Consider the following 19,208-nt stretch of genomic DNA (forward strand, 5'->3'; position numbering starts at 1 on the left):
AGAAACGCAAATTCGTAGGCAAAAGGAAATTAGGAGTCTTAATTTTCCTCCATTCTTGGATTGACCAATCATGATTCCAGAATTAGGTATCACTGCCTGCCTGCAGATGGTCCTTTCACAGGGAAGGAGGCAAAAGTTAAAGAGAGCCTATTTTTTCCACCCCATATAAGGCAGAGGATCGCATGTCTGAAGACTGCCCATGGGTTTGCAGAAGGAGGGAAGGAATCCAACCAGAGTCAATAGAGGATAAATTTTCAAGATGCATAAAATGATGTCAAGCCCACGGTGTTCAAAATAAAACCTTCCCCAGGGGCTCCGTAAAAACGAGTGTTTGCTTCTCAAATACTAGAAAAACTGGAGCATAGGCAGGGCAGAGAGAAAGGGGTGCCCTGACCCCACCAGTTTTGGCTCCATTCACTACCAGCATGCAGCCCTTTGACATATTAAGCAGCCTTCAACTGCTGGAAAAAGTCCCTCCACTTCTTCTATAGAGGCTTCTGTTGGGGAAATAACACCAGAAGGAGCAAAGGTGTTCACTCAGAGCCATATCCTCGGAGGCCTTGGGAAAGGGTTCACCAGTACAACCTCCTTCCAAGGACAGCTGCAGCATTGCTTGCTGTCAGGAAAACCAGTGGCGTAGCGTGGGGGGGTGCAGGGGGGCCGGCTGCACCATCTGGGGGGGGGGGCACGCTCGCGCTCGCAGCTCTCTGCCCCTACCTGGCTCACTCTAGGGGGTGCAAATTACTTTCCTTGCCCCGGGTGCTGACAACCCACAATACGCCACTGAGGAAAACACATGACTCATAAATTTTACGGCTAAGCAGGAGACCAGTATTGGTCACTGTAATTTTCCACCCACACTCCTCAAGTTTGTATTGTCTTTCTTTCTTTCTTTCTTTCTTTCTTTCTTTCTTTCTTTCTTTCTTTCTTTCTTTCTTTCTTTCTTTCTTTCTTTCTTTCTTCCCTCTCTTCTCTTCTCTTCTCTTCTCTTCTCTTCTCTTCTCTTCTCTTCTCTTCTCTTCTCTTCTCTTCTCTTCTCTCTCTACACTAAAGCCAAAACATAATTACAAAAGATAATGGCAATTGGACACTTTTGGACCTTGACACAACATGGATGCTGTGTAAAAGCTGTTAGCAGCTCAACGTTTAAGTTACCTAGAGAGATTAGACAAATGCAAGGAGGATGAAGCTGTGTTCCATTTCCACTGTTGGGAGGGAGGCAACATGCGTCTGAATGCCAGATGCTGGGAAATCACAAGGGGGACAAACAAAGTTGCGCTCAATTCGTGCTTGCACACTGGCCACACTGAGGACAGAATGCTGGACTGGATGGGCTATTGGCCTGATCCCAGGTGCCCCAATGGGAAACCTGCAAGCAGGACTTGAGCTCAATAGTGCTCTCCCCTATTGTGGTTTCCAGCAACTGGCTTTCAGAAACATTACTGCCTCCCCAAAGGCCAAATGTGGAGAAAGAGAATACCTCCATAATGGCTAGTAACCATTGATTGCCTGATCCTCCAGGAACTTGTCCAATCTTCTTTTAAAGCCATCCAGGTTGGTGGCCATCACTGCCACCTGTGTGAGAGAGAGTTCCTTACTTTATGTGCTGTGTACTTACTTAATTTTAGGGACGCGGGTTGGCGCTGTGGTCTAAACCACAGAGCCTAGGGCTTGCCAATTGGAAGGTCGGCAGTTTGAATCCCCGCGACGGGGTGAGCTCCCATTGTTTGGTCTCAGCTCCTGCCAACCTAGCAGTTCAAAAGCACATCGAAGTACAAGTAGATAAATGGGTACCACTCCGGCAGGAAGGTAAATGGTGTTGCTCTGGTTTCGCCAGAAGTGGCTTAGTCATGCTGGCCACATGACCCGGAAAAACTGACTGTGGACAAACGTTGGCTCCTTCGGCCCGTAAAGTGAGATAAGCGCCGCAACCCCAGAGCCGTTCGCATCTGGACTTAACTGTCAGGGGTCCTCTCTCTCTCTACTTGATTTTATCCTGAACCTTCAAACAACCAGCTTCATTGAACCTCCATGAGTTCTAGTAGGATGGGAGTTCATGAATTGTTGGCAGCGACAACTGGAAGATTGAGCCAGTGTCTACTCAAGGGCTTCCCAGAGGCATCAGTCGGCTACTGTGGAAGCCAGATGCCGCACTAGATTCCAAAAGAGCTCTTCAACATTGCTCTGATCCTATAGGGTTCTTCCTACATTTTTAGGATTTAAACTGCTGTGACCCTCTTGAGTAACCCGTTCATGTTAAGTATCTCTTGCTGTGATTTGGTTGGCTCTTGATCACATAAACTATTGCCTTTTGGGACAAGGAGGTCTTTGGCATGATTAAAATTTGCCGGAACTGAGCTCTCACAAAAATAGCTAAAAGCATTAGGGAAGAGATTTTAAAATAAAGCCGCTGATATGTTTATAACACCCTTATACAAATCTACGATGCAGCTATACTTAGAATATTATAAACGGCTCTGGGTTGCACCATTTAAAAATAAAATAAATCTGTTTCACTGGAAAAGGGAGCAGAAACGATCAAGGAATCAGAGTGCCTGCCCTATCAGAAAAGGCAACAATATTTGGGGCTTTATTTGCTTAGAAAGAAAGATAGCCGCAATAGGAAGTTTATAAAACATGCAGCGGATGGAGAAATGGCCTTCTGGACAACAGCTTCCATCACCCCCCTGGTCATTTTCCATGTTTGTTGAAGCTAATAGGAGTTGTAAGTCACCAACATCTGGAGGGCCAGAGGTTCCCCACCTCCACCAACCTATCCTTATTTTGAAAGAGGAGCCAAGAAATTAATGGAGAAAAAGCTGCTGGCGATTAGCCAGGTTTGCCAAAGGGCACTTCCAGATTCAACAGCCTCATGCTCCTGAATGCCAATGGCTGGGGAGGCGGCAAGAGATGGAAAGAGCTGTCCTCTTGGCTGCCCTGCTGATGTGCTCACCAAAGCCATCCGACTGGCCCCTGTGGGAAGCAGGAAGCTAAATTAGGAGGCCTCTTGGGTCTGATTCAGCCGAGTAGCTCTTATCTTAGTTCTGTATCCCTGTGGTTGGAATGTACGTAGGTGGCCACCCAGACAGCTGGCTGTGGACAGAAGCAGCACAGATTGCCCTGTATGGAACCTTGGCCTCCGTAACAATTTGTGGTGTGGGAGGTGCGCATGTTGGTGTGAAAACAGCTTAGGCTCTTGTGAAATCCAAGGCACCTCTCTGCTTGTTTGCTTTTTCTTCTGTAATCTTAGTGGATGCTATCGGCTTTCAGGAGGCATCTCTTCCCCCTTGGGGAAAAAATTCACCTGGAGTCCCATCTGCTGCATCCATCACATTGTCAATATAGCGGCCAGCTTGCTTTGCACTTCAGTCTTTTATCAATAATTCCAATGGATTTTTATGCAAACCCCTTTGAGGTTTCGACAATTGTAAAAGGTAAAGGGTCCCCTGACCTTTAGGTCCAGTCGTGGCCAACTCTGGGGTTGCGGCGCTCATCTCGCTTTACTAGCCGAGGGAGCCGGCGTACGCTTCCGGGTCATGTGGCCAGCATGACTAAGCTGCTTCTGGCGAACCAGAGCAGCGCACGGAAATGCCATTTACCTTCCCGCTGGAGGGGTACCTATTCATCTACTTGCACTTTAACGTACTTTCGAACTGCTAGGTTGGCAGGAGCAGGGACCGTGCAACGGGAGATCACCCTGTCATGGGGATTCAAACCGCCGACCTTCTGATCGACAAGCCCTAGGCTCTGTGGTTTAACCCACAGCGCCATCCGCGTCCCTTTTCGACAATTGAGCACCCTACAAAATTCTGTAAAATAAATGAAATGAAGAGACAGCACCACCCCTGTGTGCAAACGCTCATGTACGAACGAATTTGCTGTTATCAAAGCTCTCTTTGTATTTATCGAAGAGATGATTGAATTGGGTGTCCAGTTCTAGGCTCAGGAAGCATGGTGGCGAAGGCCTTGGCCAGCAAACCCATCTCAGTAGATGCATGACATAAAATTATTTTTTTGCCGTCTTTCTTGTTATTTAACGTGAGCATGCACTGGAGAATGAGAGAGGGAGTGCACATCATTTTAAAACCACATCTTATGTTTCAGCCAATTTAGGCTTTTATGTTTGAATGGCGTATACACTGGGTCATAATGTCTCAGAGAAATCACCCTGATCTCCCTCCCTCTTTGTTTTCTATTTCCAGCAGAGTTGTTATCATCCTCATCTTTGGGGAGGGGGAATATTTGGGGGGGGGGGGGAGCGCAGCAAAACAATACTTCCTTTGGCGCCTGTTCCCAGAGGAGTGAGGTCATCCTCAAAGGCAGCAGTTTTTCAGCTTGGTGGAAGATGACAGAGATTGGATTGATTCATGCCACATGCTAGGCTGAAACAGTGAGCAAGACATATACACTGGACTGCAACAGTGGCTTATTATGACCTGATGAACCAGAGGCTATAAGCAAATAGCCTGGGCAGAAACCAAACGAGGCCTTTGCGGACAAAAGCTTTTGGTCCTTGCACATGGCAGATGATGGCCATTGACCATCAAGTGAAGCCAAAGAGGCCAAAAAAACCACACTATTGCATTTGCTCCTTTTTCTGTAATCGCTTGTCCCAATCTCCTCAAAGGCTTCCCTCGCAGCTTCAGGAAGACAGGGGGTTGCAGCACGGCCCTTAGTCCTGTGAAGTGCCAGTTGTGAGGAACAAGCAAAGTAAGCAGTGGCGCAGTTTGATTAATTTGGGACCATAGATTTTGAATGGTCTTGTGTGGGACCAGGGTGGGTTGTGGGAGAGTCTTTAGGTAGTCAGGCAGGAACAGTCCTGGTTGAAGAGGGGAGCAGAAGTTCTTCTAAGTAAATACCATATTTTTCACTCCATAAGGTGCACCAGACCATAAGGTGCACCTAGTTTTTAGAGGGGGAAATAATAATAATAAAAATTCCCTCTCCCCCCCAGCCGGCAATTCCCCCACCTCCCGCAAAAGCCCACAGGAGCCGCGCACCCTTTAAGGAGAGCGCGGCTCCTGCGGGCTTTTCTACGAGGAGGGAGAAGGGACTGTCTGGCCGCGTCAGTCCCTTCTCCCTCCTGGGGAAAGGCCGGCAAGAGCCATGCGGAGCTTGTGTGCGGCTCTTGGGGGCTTTCCCTGCCTGCCTCCCCCCTGCACTTACTCCATAAGACGCACACACATTTCCCCTTACTTTTTAGGAGGGAAAAAGTGTGTCTTATGGAGTGAAAAATACAGTAATTTTAAAATGTGGTCATCTATTGCGCCTATCTTTGAGGACCCCGTTCATTATCGGTTCTTTGTCCCTTCCCCCCATCCCCACAGCACAACTGAAAACAAACCATTGGCATCTTCATCATCCAGATTCAGTTTGATAAACCAGACCTTAGTACTTTCCACTCTACAGTCAGTGAGTGAGTGAGTGTTGAGAAAGTTAGAAAGTTTCATAGCTCAGTGGAAGAGCATTTGCCCTCATGCAGAGGGTCCCTGGTTCAATCCCCAGCATCTCTAGGCAGGGCAAGAAGAGACCTTGCCTGAGAACCTGAAAAGCCGCTACCAGACTGTGCAGATAATACAGTGGTACCTTGGAAGTTGGACAGAATCCGTTCCGGAAGTCCGTTTGAATTCCAAAACGTTCGGAAACCAAAGTGCAGCTCCGATAGGCTGCAGGAAGCTTCTGCAGCCAATTGGAAGCACCGTCAGATGTTCAGCTTCCAAAAATAGTTCACAAACCAGAACACTCACTTCCGGGTTTGCGGTGTTCAGGAGCCAAAACGTTCAAGAACTAAGCTGTTCTTAGAAAACCAAGATGTGACTTTACTGTTAGAAAGGCCAATGCTCTGACTCAGTGCAAGGCAGCTTCCTATGTTATAGGGATATTTAAGTAATTGGTTTCCCCATGACATCTATGATTTGATCAACGGGGGGAGGGAAAGCACAGCAAAGTTTCAAGAGTGCCATAGTTGGGTATATAATTCTGTAAGGGAAACAGGAATATTTGCCTTTTCTTTCTTTTTACTTTGCCCTACTTCCATAACCCAGTAACATTACTGTCTGTACTTCACTTCCCTCTGATCTCAGAGTTTGCAGAACCCTGTACTGTATATACATAACCTGCAAACTGAGGATGACGCTCCATGCATCTGATTCTAGTCCACGGAAACCTATGCTACAATAAACTTATTATTCAGAGTTTTATGTTGTGAACCGCCTTAAGATCTACGGGTATAAGGCAGTATACAAATTTTCTAATAACGATGATGATGATGATGATGATGATAGCAGCCACTATTAGGAGTCTTATGGGGAAGAATACAGCTTTTATGAAACTATGGTTGGTCATCTTGAGCCCCCCCCCAAAACTATCAGACATAAATGACTATGCTGAACAGATAATTAAGATCTTTTCAGAAGCCTTTTCAGTGGTGGTACCCAAATTCCTTCCTATACATATTTTGTTCTCTTCTGACAAATGGCATGGAGCAGCTTAAGGTGTCAAGAGCCATAACCAATGTTCTGTCTGCTAGCGCAAGAGTCCTAGTGTCAGGGGAAGACAAGGTTTAAAGGTGGCCCACTAAAGGAATCCAACTCAGCTTTTGAACTACAGTGGTGCCTCGCAAGACGAAAATAATCCGTTCCGCGAGTCTCTTCGTCTAGCGGTTTTTTTTTGTCTTGCGAAGCAACCCTATTAGCGGCTTAGCGGATTAGCGCTATTAGCGGTTTAGCGGCTATTAAAGGCTTAGCGGTTTAGCGGCTATTAGCGGCTTAGAAAAGGGGGGGGGGAGCGAAAAAAAATCGCACGACTCGCAAGACGTTTCCGTCTTGCGAAGCAAGCCCATAGGGAAAATCGTCTTGCGAAGCGCATCGAAAAACAGAAAATCCTTTCGTCTAGCGGGTTTTTCGTCTTGCGAGGTATTCGTCTTGCGGGGCACCACTGTACCCAAAGTTTGCAACAGCGGATTCTTGTGCAATCTGTTGCACACTATTTTGATGGTGTACCTGCTTTTTCCCTTGCATAACAACATTCCACCAGAGCAACAACTATACCAACAGGCGACTTTAACATAATGCTGCACTGGATACAACGCACAGGGATAGTTGGCCCAGTGGCAGGGCTAACTTCAGCTACTTTTCTTTCCACAGATTGAGGAGGAGGGCCCAACAAGCAATGAAGCAAGCATGTAAAGGCACCATGCATATTGATGGTGCTTATATAAACAAAGGGAACAGTGTTCTCCTGTGATCTGTGAACAGGGCATAAGATAGACATGACCTGCTGAATAATGATCCCCTGTAGCGTTACTCCACTGCTCACTTGAATGTTGTTGCTTTAAAATATAGAGCCAATTTTGGAGACTACAGTGCCAGCGACTGTATCTCACTGGAGCCCCAGCCCCACCCTCCAGCCATGTTTTGTTGAAGTACTTTTAAACAGGAACTTCTGATGCACAAGTTAAGCAGGCAAATTTTTCCCTGGCACAGCGGTAGTAATAAACACCTGCTATGCCAGCATTTCCCAAACTCGGGTCACCAGCTGTTGTTGGACTACAATACCCATCATCCTTGACCACTGGTCCTGTTACCTATGGATGATGGGAGTTGTAGTCCAAAATCAGCTGGAGACCCAAGTTTGGGGAACCCTGAGCTAAGCTCAGGCTGCAGTTAAGCCCTGGAATATGAGGCCATCTGAAGTAGAATTTATGGCTTTCAAAAGAAAGACAGTCACATGTGTTGTCACGTAAGCAAGTGACTCATGAACAAGTCCTCAGTTACATAGTGCCTGAAAGTGTCACCAATTAGGGTAAGAAATGGTTTCTCTGCCAGCTTTCATCCCTTCCCAACCCTCTTTTGTTTAGCTGATCAATGATTTTGAGCGAGAGATTCTAAAGTCACAGGGAAAGAGGCACTGCCTGTCTTCTTCAAGATAACTATTTCCTCTTGCATGTCCAGCCACAAATTGAAAACCAATCTGCAGCAAACAGAATTAATTGCTTTTCTTTATAAACACACTCTCTCTCGTCTTTTGCTTCATACATCTGGGTGATTCTGTATTCAGTTCCAGGCAGCAAGCCCCTTGTCTCAGAAGCACTTTTGATGTAGACAGTTTTGATTTCCTTTTGCTCATCAGACTTTTGCTCCTGCTAAAACCTGCTTTTTCCTTTGTAATAGTTCTGTCCGTTTTTAAAGCACCGGTTTGGCTTATATACTGTAATTACTGCATCTTCTGTTCAACCCTGATATATTCTACCCCCTGCTCCCAGGAAGCCACCTTCTGTGAGGACAAAGGAGAACAGAAAAAAAGTGTGCTGGTTACAGCTTTTGGGAGGTATTTGATGTGAGGCTCTCCAAAGCAGTAACTTTCACAAACAACGACACACATCTCTAGAGTGATGACAGATGACCAAGCAGTGATTCCTTCTCTTTGGGGTTGGGATCAGTCTGGACAGAGGACAGGTGAGCAACTAGGCATCTTGGGTCCAGGATACCTCTAACCTCTTATATCCCTGAGGTCTACAGGGGAGTCACTGTTTGTGGTCCCTCATAGCTCCGATGAATGACTCGTACGTACCAGGAGCCATACTTTTAGAAATGTAGGCTCCATTTTATGGAACTCCCCACCGGCTGAAGTCAAGCAGGCTCCCACTCTGTTGTTATTTCCAGGCATTTAATCAGAATTCATTTTAAACCATCTTTTCCCTTTTCCAAGTACTGCATCCCCTGCACACAATTTGGATGCAGTACAGGCAATTCCCAATTTAAGCGGGGGTTACGTTCCAAGGCACCACACGTTTAGGTGAAATTGCGTATATTTGAAAAGATTCCATCAACAGTATCTCCGAAAAATTTTACACGTCACTTGGGAAGACAGGTAAACTAATGCCAGTGCCGAAGCAATGATTCTTCAACATCAACTTCGTTGGACTGGTGATGTTGTGTGGATGCCTGATTATTGTATTCCAAAGCAACTACTCTACAGCGGAACCTTGTGTTACGGATGGGATCCGTTCCGGAGGCCCATCCATAACCCAGAACTGACCAAGCTGAACCAAGTCTGTGCGCTGTGCGAGCGGCAAAACCTGGAAGTAACCCATTCCGGTACTTCCGGGATGCCGCGGGACACAACACGAAAACATGTAACCTGAAGCAGACGCAACATGAAGTATGACTGTATTCCAAACTTAAAAATGCAAAGTGTAATGCTGGTGGTCAACAAAAGAGGTTTAAAGACTCTCTCAAGGCAAATCTTACAAAATCTAGTATAGACACCAACAACTGGGAAACACTGGCCTGCGAGCACTCCAATTGGAGAACAGCCTTGACCAAAGGTGCCATGGGCTTTGAAGATGCTTGAACTCAGGACAAAAGGGAGAAATGTGCTAAGAGGAAGGTACGCTTGGCAAACTCTCACCGTGATCAATTCCCGCCCGGAAACCTATGTCCCCACTGTGGAAGGATGTGTGGATCCAGAATTGGCCTCCACAGTCCCTCACGGTTTCACTGTTAAAACTGTGTTCATGGAAGACAATCTTACTTGGCTACGAGTGATCACTAAAGAAGAAGATAGCTTTTAAGTAAACAGTAGCAACAAGCTTGGACTAAAGGCAGTGGACTTTTCTGGTGTACTAGGCTCCTCACACCAGCCACCCAGAAGGCCAGCTGTTGACACTTCTTGTCTCTGCTTTGAACACACACACAGCAAATAAACTGAAGGCTCCATGTTCATCTTTTCAAACAAGGCTGAATTCCTTATAGAGCTGCAAACCATTTCCTCAAAAGAAATCAAGGCTCCAGTAAGAATCTTAGAAAATATAGGTGACTCATTTCCTGGCAAGCCAAACAAAAGAGTTTTGGCAGGGTTCCGGAAAAACTGAACGGGAAAGCAGGAAGCAAATGAAAATTTAAATCTTTAATGGGGAAAAAAACCCGTATCACAGAAATTGTCCTGCTACAATTTTGTGTCAAGGGGACTTGAGGTTTTCTTTCTTCATAAACAAGGTGGTACTGCGATATAAAAAGTTATTTTCTCAAGCAAGAGGTCCTCACTTCTTGCCAAGGGATGTCAGCTGATCAGTCCAAGCGGCAGAAGTAAATACTCCAATGTGTCTGGCCAGGGTGCTGCTATTATGATGGTCTGTAGGTGGGTGGAATTTGGAGCCAGTCTTTTAGCAGCAATCCGTTGCTCAGTCTGCAAAGATCATTTAAATATTCTAGGCTGGCTCCCAGGGAGGGTGTGGTCTGTACATCGGAAGTGGAGGACTGGCCACTTTATTTGGGCAACTTTTGCCAAGAGCTGGTTTCACTGCTTTTGGATACCGGCCCAGGTAGCACATAACAGTAACCCATCATTAGTAACTTCTGGTGCCCAAAAACCAGTTCATTCCTTTTGCTCCACCCTGCCAGTCTGGGGGAGAAACGAACCACAAAGATTGATTCAGTATTATGTTAGAATCAGCACTCAGTTTGTTTCTCCCAGAGGGACAAGGCAGAACAGAGAGAAAGTGACTAAGCAGCGCACTGCTTGTTCAGAGTAAGCCATGGTTTATTACTGACTACGGTTTACTGTTACATGTGAACAAGACCAATGAGTAAAAACAAATGTAATCAATGACTCTCTAGCTAGCATCTTTCTTTTATTACAACTTCCTGCTAACAGCGAGCCCTTTTGATTGATTTCCTGCAATACCGACAGCTAGAAAAGTCGCACATATTTGTGCCAGTGGTGGTGGGGATACTTCTTTTATTTACCTATAAATATAATTTTTGAATTATATGAAAATAGAAATACATATATACATAAGCAAACTTGTCTCCATTGGACTATAAACTGGCATTTGGCGTTCACTCAGCCAACGCTTCTAAGCAATGTGGGGCTCCAGACACACCTCAACTCTGCCCATATTTAGCAGAAAGGGCAGAATGCGCATTGCACAGAAATGCACACGGTGACTGGTGGGCAGCCATTTTTGTTCATGGGGATAGTAGGTTTAGGAGGGGCTAGCTTCAAGCAGAGAGAAGGCTCAAACTGCTCCTTGCTGACCGATTCCTCTCCAAATGGCATCTTCTAGCTGATTCTCCTCCTAAGGGTCACCCCAAAGGGTCAAAAGCACTTGGAGGGAACTTGCAAATGATTAAAATTGTGGGCAAAGGAGTGAGCAAACCCTCGAGTCTGGTCCCTGTGCTTCTTAAAGTGAGAGGTCGTTTTTCTGTGTCCTAACTGGGCTGCAACCTCTTCATGCTGCACATCAAAAACGAGGGGGGGCATTGGAGCTTCGATTTGTGCCTGCAAGCAGAAGTTCTGAACCGAACTGATGAAGATCCCTCCCTCAAACCTGGTAGCTCGGAACTGTATTCCTAAGAGAGAGGACGCTGGACAGCTGCAGCTCTGTTACGATCCCAGAGCCCACAGAGAGAAGGGGTGGATGCTTCTAAGCAGCAGTAAGGTTGCTCTCATACAGTGCAGTGGGTGGTGTGAAATGGAGGGCGGGTGCTCAGGCGGTGTTTACAAATTAAAACTGGGAAGGCGTAAAGGGTTATGTGTCTCCTGCAACAAGGGTACAGCTCTAATGCTCTCGCCGCCTCCTCTGAAATCTGGCAATTACCCATTTAAGCCGGGAATAGAACCTCACTCATTCATCTGTTTTTAGCATCCTCTCGTGTTCTGCTGATAAATCTGCTGAGAAACAATGCATTAAGAGTCCTCCTTGAATTAGGGAGCACAGCAGCTCACGGAAAAAGCAAAGCGGTTCTTCCTGAGAAGGGCGAGAGAGAGAGAGAGAAAGGCCAACGAAATCTGACTTAAACCATGTTAGGGAATTGTCTTGAAGTGGTTGGGTTCCTTTGCCTGCTGCAGGGAAGATGTACAACTTGGGCTTTCTCTGTCCAGAGTCCAGGCTTGGTTACGGTTGGGTTTTTGGTCCCTACCAGGAGCTGAAGTCCCCAAAGCCTGCGCTCTTCTTCTCTTTCTTGGCAGCTGTGCTGGTGGACGGCCCATCATCTTCAGCCACTCGCTTCCTGTAACAGAAACCACACTGGTCAGGGCTCAGGCTGTGAGCCTAGCCCCACCCGCCTGGGGAAATGAACCCCAATGAGTTCAACTTCCTTCTGAGTGCATGCAACCAGGATGGAGGGCAGCCCTTTTTATTTACATCTTCTGCCCCACCCATGAATCCAAAGAGCAGCACCCCTCCCTCCTCTTGACCCGCACAACCATCTTGTGAAGCAGGTTAGGCTGAAAAAGGGTGGCTGGTCACTCGGTACTGTTCTGTTACTGAATAGGGTGTGTGAATCTGGGCCTCCCCAATGAAACCACGGTGTGGGTGTGGCTTTACACATAAAGCTTCTGTATAGTAAGACAACTTGTTCACCCAGTCTCGTACTGTCCAGTGGAGCATCTGAACACCTGTGAGTCCTCCAGACATTTTGGGCTACACCTCCCATCAGCCACAGCAGTTGTGCTGTGTGGCTGATGAGAGTGGAAGCCTAAAACATCTGGAGGGCACCAAGTTGGCAAACGCTGGTCTACTCCGATCAGCAGCACACTCTCTGGAGTCCCCCACAAAAAGTCCACCTGAGATTCATTTTTTAGTGAGATGCTGAGGATTGAACCTGCCGCCTTCAACACAGAAAGCTTGGGCTCTAACCCTGAGTCTCAGTCCCCATTGCCATCTGCTCAACAGCAGAGTACTGAGCTCTTCTCTTGCTCAAAAACATGAAGAACCTGAGGTACTGTTTGCTTTTTTAAAATTATTCATTTTGTAGATTTATATCCTGCTTTTCGACTAATAGTAACAATAAATTTTTTTATTATTTGTACCTATCTGACTGGGTTGCTTCAGCCGCTCTGGGAGGCTTCCAACAAATATAAAAGCATCCAATATTAAAAACTTCCTGATACAGGGCTGCCTTCAGTTGCCTTCTACAAGTTGTACAGTCATTTATCTCCTTGACATCTGATGGGAGGGTATTCCACAGGGATGCGACTCCTGCGAAGGCCCTCGGAGCTGGACCTCAGTGTGGCTAGCAAGTCTGGGTGGGTGTTGGCCTTGAGCTGACCAAGACCCCCCCCCCCGTCAAGGAACACCAACTGGCCTTGGAAGCCCCAATGTATTGCAAAGCTGAGGCTGCTCCGTCCTGCTCTTAGTGCCTTTGCTCAGGGAGCAAGCAGTTCTGGGTTACCCAATGGGCAGACAAGGTAGATGCTTAGGGCACCAGCGAAGCAGGAACACACATACACAAATTGAGAAGTTTTTGAAAGGATTTAGTATATATATTTTTTAAAAAGCAGCAATGTGGATATCATGGGGAAAACCAGAACTTTGTTAGACTTCCTTATACTCCATTGCGCCGTCTTTCCCCATTTCCCCCTGTTCTCTTTTTATCATTATGTATCCCCACCGATACCAAACCAAAAGGGAAACCAAGGGGCCACCCTACCAACGTAGATTTAAAGACCGTGAGGAAATTGGTACAGCACAAGACTCTTAATCTCAGGGTCATGGGTTCGAGCCCCACCACACTGGGCAAAATATTCCTGCATTGCAGGGGTTGGACTAGATGACCCTCAGGACCCTTCCAATTCTACAAACTATTCTATGAATAATAATAATAAAATAATAAAATTTTATTTATATCCCGCCCTCCCCAGCCGAAGCCGGGCTCAGAGCGGCTAACAACAGTAAAAGTAACACGGTTTACATAAAATCACAATCAATTAATTAAAATACATTCTAAAATCAGTTCATTCTAAAGTCAATTCTGAATCAACTTAATGGCAACCATTGTGCTAGAGTTCTGTGAGGATTGCCGAAGGAGGAGGTCAGACTGTGCCCTGGCCAAAGGCCTGGCGGAACAGCTCCGTCTTGCAGGCCCTGCAGAAAGATGTCAAGTCCCGCAGAGCCTTAGTCTCTTGTGACAAGAGGGTTCCACCAGATCGGGGCCACGGCTGAAAAAGCCCTGGCTCTGGTTGAGGCCAGCCTAACCTCCCTGTGGCCTGGGATCTCCAATATGTTTTTCTTTGAAGACTGTAAGGTCCTCCGTGGGGCATACCAGGAAAGGCGGTCCCATAGGTACGAGGGTCCTAGGCCGTATAGGGCTTTAAAGGTTAAAACCAGCACCTTGAAATCAGATCCCACCACGGGTTGCGTATAACACAAATGCATGTGCATTTTGGCACACGCGTCAAGTCTCGTGTCGTTTCAAAAAAGCATAAAGTTGTCTTTCCGTTTCTCATTGGGTTCACTTTGAATTACAAATGGGGTATCGTAATCTTTTCAGTGCTTAGGAACTCTTTATCTGTGTGCAACGCTGACTTTCCTAGAAAAGGCAGCGGCTAAACCCTTCAGCTCCCACCACCACCCACCCCTGCTATTCCTGACTCCTCCTGCTCACACTCACAGTCGTCTAATGACTAAGTGCTCAAAGGAGTCCATGGACTCCGAATGATCCTCTTCCCTTTTAAAAAACGGAACTTAAGACTGGAAGGCAGGAGTGAAAGAGAAGAACGCCAGAGGAGCCAGACTCCCTGCGAACAGGCATCAATTATTTTCCCTCCGCATCTTCATGGCAAACCAAGACTGGAGGAGAAAAAGCAATTTTAAACTCAATGGGCTCCTGGCATGGCTTCGTATCAGAGGCAAGAAGCAACATCGGTCAGCGAAACATCACACCTTCGCCTCAGGCTGTTTGTCTTCAACTGGTGGGCCCTAGTCTAATCTAAAGTGGATCACATCAGGGTAACTGCCATCAATTCTCTCTCGTTCACTCGCTCAAGTTTTCCCCCTCTCTCATCGCTTTTTATTTTCTAAGGGAAGGAGAAAGAGACAGGAGGAACTTTGGTGAAAATGGGCTCTCTTCTGCAAACCTCCCCAAGCGTTCCAGGCATTTTAATACTTTGTAGTGATTTACTGGGATGAACCCTTGAGCCAACACTATCATGAGGAAAAGGGGAGACAGGGAGGCCCAGCCCTTCAGCTCCACTCAGCTGCCATTCGCCTCCTTCCATCCAGAGATGGGCATCTACAGCGATGGAGGAACCATAAGTCCTAGATTCCCAGCTTGCCTTCTTTTAAAAGTATGTTTCTAGGACCCTTGTACCTACGGGACCGCCTCTCCTGGTATGCCCCACGGAGGACCTTAAAGTCCATAAATAGCAACACCCTAGAGGTCCTGGGCCCTAAGGAAGTCAGATTCTGCTCTGGTCAGACCTCACCTGGAGTACTGTGTCCAGTTCTGGGCACCACAGTTCAAGAAGGACACTGACAAACTGGAACGTGTCCAGAGGAGGGCAACCAAAATGGTCAAAGGCCTGGAAACGATGCCTTATGAGGAACGGCTAAGGGAGCTGGGCATGTTTAGCCTGGATCCAAACTACAAGAAAGAAGATTCCACCTAAACATTAGGAAGAACTTCCTGACAGTAAGAGCTGTTCGACAGTGGAATTTGCTGCCAAGGTGTGTGGTGGAGTCTCCTTCTTTGGAGGTCTTTAAGCAGAGGCTTGACAACCATATGTCAGGAGTGCTCTGATGGTGTTTCCTGCTTGGCAGGGGGTTGGACTCGATGGCCCTTGTGGTCTATTCCAACTCTATGATTCTAGCCTCAACCAGAGCCAGGGCCTTTTCAACACTGGCTCCGGTCTGGTGGAACGCTCTGCCTCATGAGACCAGGGCCCTGCAGGATCTGATTTCTTTCCGCAGGGCCTGTAAGACAGAGTTGTTCCGCCTGGCTTGGAGCCAATGTGATTCCCTCCCCCTCTTTCTTTTTCCTTTCTCCTCCTGTGATGAGGCTGCATTTTAATGTTTTAATGTTGTATTTTAATCTTGTTTTTAAATTGTATTCATTCAACTTGTTTTTATTATTGCTTGTTAGCCACCCTGAGCTGGCCTTGGCTGGGGAGGGCGGAGTATAAGTAAAATGTATTATTATTATTATTATTATTATTATTAGTAGTAGTAGTAGTAGTAGTAAAGCTTGTGATACGAGACAGGCAATGTTCTTATTTTGTGTGCTTGAGAGAGAGAAAATAACCTGCTGATGTCAGGGACTGTGCTGAGGAGGGCGGCAATGAGGAGGAACGGTGGGAGCCTCCCTCTGCTCCTGATCAGGATCCTGAATCTTCCCAGAAACAGTGGGACAGTACAGATTTGGAACAGTGGTTTGCAGAGGGTCATAGTTCAGAAGACCAAAGAACTGGGTGGTGAACAGCTAGGATATGAGTAGGCAACCTAAGGCCTGTGGACCGGATGCGGCCCAATTGCCTTTTCAATCCGGCCCGCAGAAGGTCCGGGAATCAGCGTGTTCTTACATGAGTAGAATGTGTGCTTTTATTTAAAATGCATCTCTGGGTTATTTGCGGGGCATAGGAATTCGTTCATTTCCCCCCCTTCAAAATATAGTCCGGCCCAACAAATGGTCTGAGGGACGGTGGATCAGCCCATGGCTAAAAAGGGCTGCTGACCCCTAAGCTAGGAGAAGAACTGGACAAGAGAGTGAGTTAACAGATTCACTTTTGCTGGAAAGCGTCCATCCGCTCAGCCCAAGGTCAAGGAGAGCAGATAAGGCGGCAGCTCAGAAAAAGCACAGTGCTTTTGAGATCAGGTTGCAAGATGCAGAAGTGACAGGGGTGACTAGGGGGGAAGTGGGTGGCACCCTTAATTGGGAGCCCCTTCATCCTAGGAATGGATTCTCTGTTCTCTCGCTGTGCTCGGTAAACTTTCTAACTGGTAAGAGACTCCTATCACTTTGTTCTGCTTATCTACTGCCGGGGTGGGGTGGGGGAGCCGCGTCCCTGAAGCCTGACAGCTACTCACTTTCACTGTTTTACTCAAACACTACTGATATAAATCTAATAATAATAATAATAATAATAATAATAATAATAATAACTCTTGTCCCACCCACCGCCTCCTGAAAACATTCCCATCTCCAACACCTTCAGCTTTTGAAGGTTGCACATGACATCCTGATATCCTGGAGAGTGTGCTGCCAAAGTTGACAATAGTAAAGGTAAAGGGACCCCTGACCATTAGGTCCAGTCGTGGCTTGACTCTGGCATTGTGGCGCTCATCTCGCTCTATAGGCCGAGGGAACCGGCGTACAGCTTCCGGGTCATGTGGCCAGCAGGACTAAGCCGCTTCTGGCAAACCAGAGCAGCGCACGGAAACGCCGTTTACCTTCCCGCTGGAGGGGTACCTACAGTGGTGCCTCGCAAGACGAAATTAATTCGTTCCGCAAGTTTTTTCTTCTTGCGAGTTTTTCGTCTTGCGAAGCACGGTTTCCCATAGGAATGCATTGAAAATCAATTAATGCGTTCCTAGGGAAACCGCTTGCCAGGCTGGCGGTGCGGAGAAGGGCTTTTCTCCCCACCGCAAGCCTTCAGGACAGGTATGGGAACAGAGGGGAAGGCGCGCAGCGCTTTCCCTCTGTTCCCGGGGCTTGCGTGGGAGGAGGGTATTTCCTCCCCACCGCCAACATTCAGAACAGCATTCTGAATGTTGGCGGTGGGAAGGAAAACCCTCCTCCCACCCCAAGTCTTCAGGAAAGCCATCCGAAGCCGGGCGGCGGGAGGAGGAGTTCGTGCCCCGCCGCCCGGCTTCGGAGCTTCGTTCCGAAGCCGGGCATCGGGAGGAGGCGTTCCCGCCCCGCCGCCCGGCTTCGGAGCTTCGTTCCGAAGCCGGGCGGCGGGAGGAGGCGGGTTTTCCGTCTTGCGAGGCGTTCGTCTTGCGGGGTACCACTGCATTTATCTACTTGCACTGGCCTGCTTTCGAACTGCTAGGTTGGCAGGAGCAGGGACCGAGCAACGGGAGCTCACCCCGTCACGGGGATTCGAACCTCCGACCTTCTGATCGGCAAGTCCTAGGCTCTGTGGTTTAACCCACAGCGCCACCCGTGTTGACAATACTGGGGGCCAAAAGGCAAACAGTCTGGTCTTGCCTACGTAATAAAGATGCGGAGCAGTTTCACTTCTCAAGTTCAGTCGCGCAACTCACGCTGCAGCTATGTTGATGTACTTCCCGACACCCTCCCGGTACGTCTTCGGAATGTGCTGCTCCTTCTTTGGGACGACGACTTTGGTCTTCTCCTTGGCTGCTTCCTCTTCTTGCTGGGCCTTCTCTCTCTCTTTGGCAACCTTTGAAGATTAGGTGAAAAAAGACACAAGAGCAGGTTAAGGTCCCAGAAGGCATGATATCAAACAGACCAGACAGAGGGTCATCTATCTAGATATCGAGAGCCAACGTGGCGAAGCGGTGAGTGTGCTGCACTAGGACCTGGGAGAGCAGGGTTCAAATTCTCCCACTCAGCCATGAAGCTCACTTGAGTGGCCTTTGGCCAGTCACTGCCTCCCATCTTGACCCCCCTTCACAGGGTTTGCTGCGGGGGAATTAAATGAGGAGTGGGAGAACCACGCCTTGAGCTCCTCGCAGAAGGTGGGATATAAATGCAGAAAATCAACAACTAAAATAGTCAAAAGATGGGATCGTCTGCACTTTTTAGGAGGATAAAATGGAACAGATGGGGCAGAACTATGGTATGCCACCTTGAGCTCATTGGGGGGGGGGAAAGGCAGGTAAGAGAGAAAGGTAATCAGAAAGAAGCAAGTAAACTGTAAAACAATCTTGCCTAAAGGGCATGTCACGCCCAAATGTTGTAAATAAATAAAATCCGATTAAGTCAGGTTTTCTTCAAATTCAAAAGCGCGGACACAACAAACACACACACACAGAACTAAGGGCTGCCTAGGGAGGTATTAAATTAATTTCCTGCTTGAGTGGCTCTCTGTGCTAGCCTGCTTATATGTCCAAGTTTCCATCATCACCTGAGCATCTGCTTCTTCGTATGGATCAACGAAAACAGTCGTCGACGTGATTTTTATTTCTTCCTGGGGACAAAAGGAGACGAGAGGGTGGGTTAAGTATATGGTGCGCTCCACAGATCAGTGCCACTGCTCCTGAACTTTGGGCTTAAAGTGTGCTCAGGCACAGGAGTGGCGGAGGACAAAGTTCAGGCGAGTAACCTGTTGCTGCAGGTGATGCTACCTTGGGACGGTCCGTTTTGGGGTCACTCTCCACGTTCTCCATTGCTGTCAGCGTCTCGAAGCCACCGACCACTCTGTAAAAGAAAAATGGACAATCTGAGTGGAGGGATAAAACAAAGGGGGGAGAAAGAGGGGGGGGTGGAACGCATGGTTCCAAAAGCATTTGCGACATTTCG

General features: G+C 47.5%; 1 protein-coding gene across 1 annotated transcript in view; it reads right to left on the minus strand.

Annotated features, from left to right (window-relative positions):
- Nucleotides 1–9,889: 9,889 nt before the first annotated feature.
- PPIL2 (peptidylprolyl isomerase like 2) overlaps nucleotides 9,890–19,208 on the minus strand; it is an 80,071-nt gene continuing 70,752 nt past the window's right edge. The window contains exons 17-20 of the mRNA XM_028709404.2: nucleotides 19,034–19,106; nucleotides 18,814–18,876; nucleotides 17,987–18,126; nucleotides 9,890–12,014 (exon numbers count right to left, since the gene is read on the minus strand). Of these exons, the coding sequence (XP_028565237.2) occupies nucleotides 11,921–12,014; nucleotides 17,987–18,126; nucleotides 18,814–18,876; nucleotides 19,034–19,106 (370 nt within the window). The 3' untranslated portion in view covers nucleotides 9,890–11,920. The remainder of the gene's footprint in view (nucleotides 12,015–17,986; nucleotides 18,127–18,813; nucleotides 18,877–19,033; nucleotides 19,107–19,208) is intronic.

The sequence above is a fragment of the Podarcis muralis genome, chromosome 16 (genome assembly GCF_964188315.1).
Source record: "Podarcis muralis chromosome 16, rPodMur119.hap1.1, whole genome shotgun sequence".
Classification (NCBI taxonomy): domain Eukaryota; kingdom Metazoa; phylum Chordata; class Lepidosauria; order Squamata; family Lacertidae; genus Podarcis; species Podarcis muralis.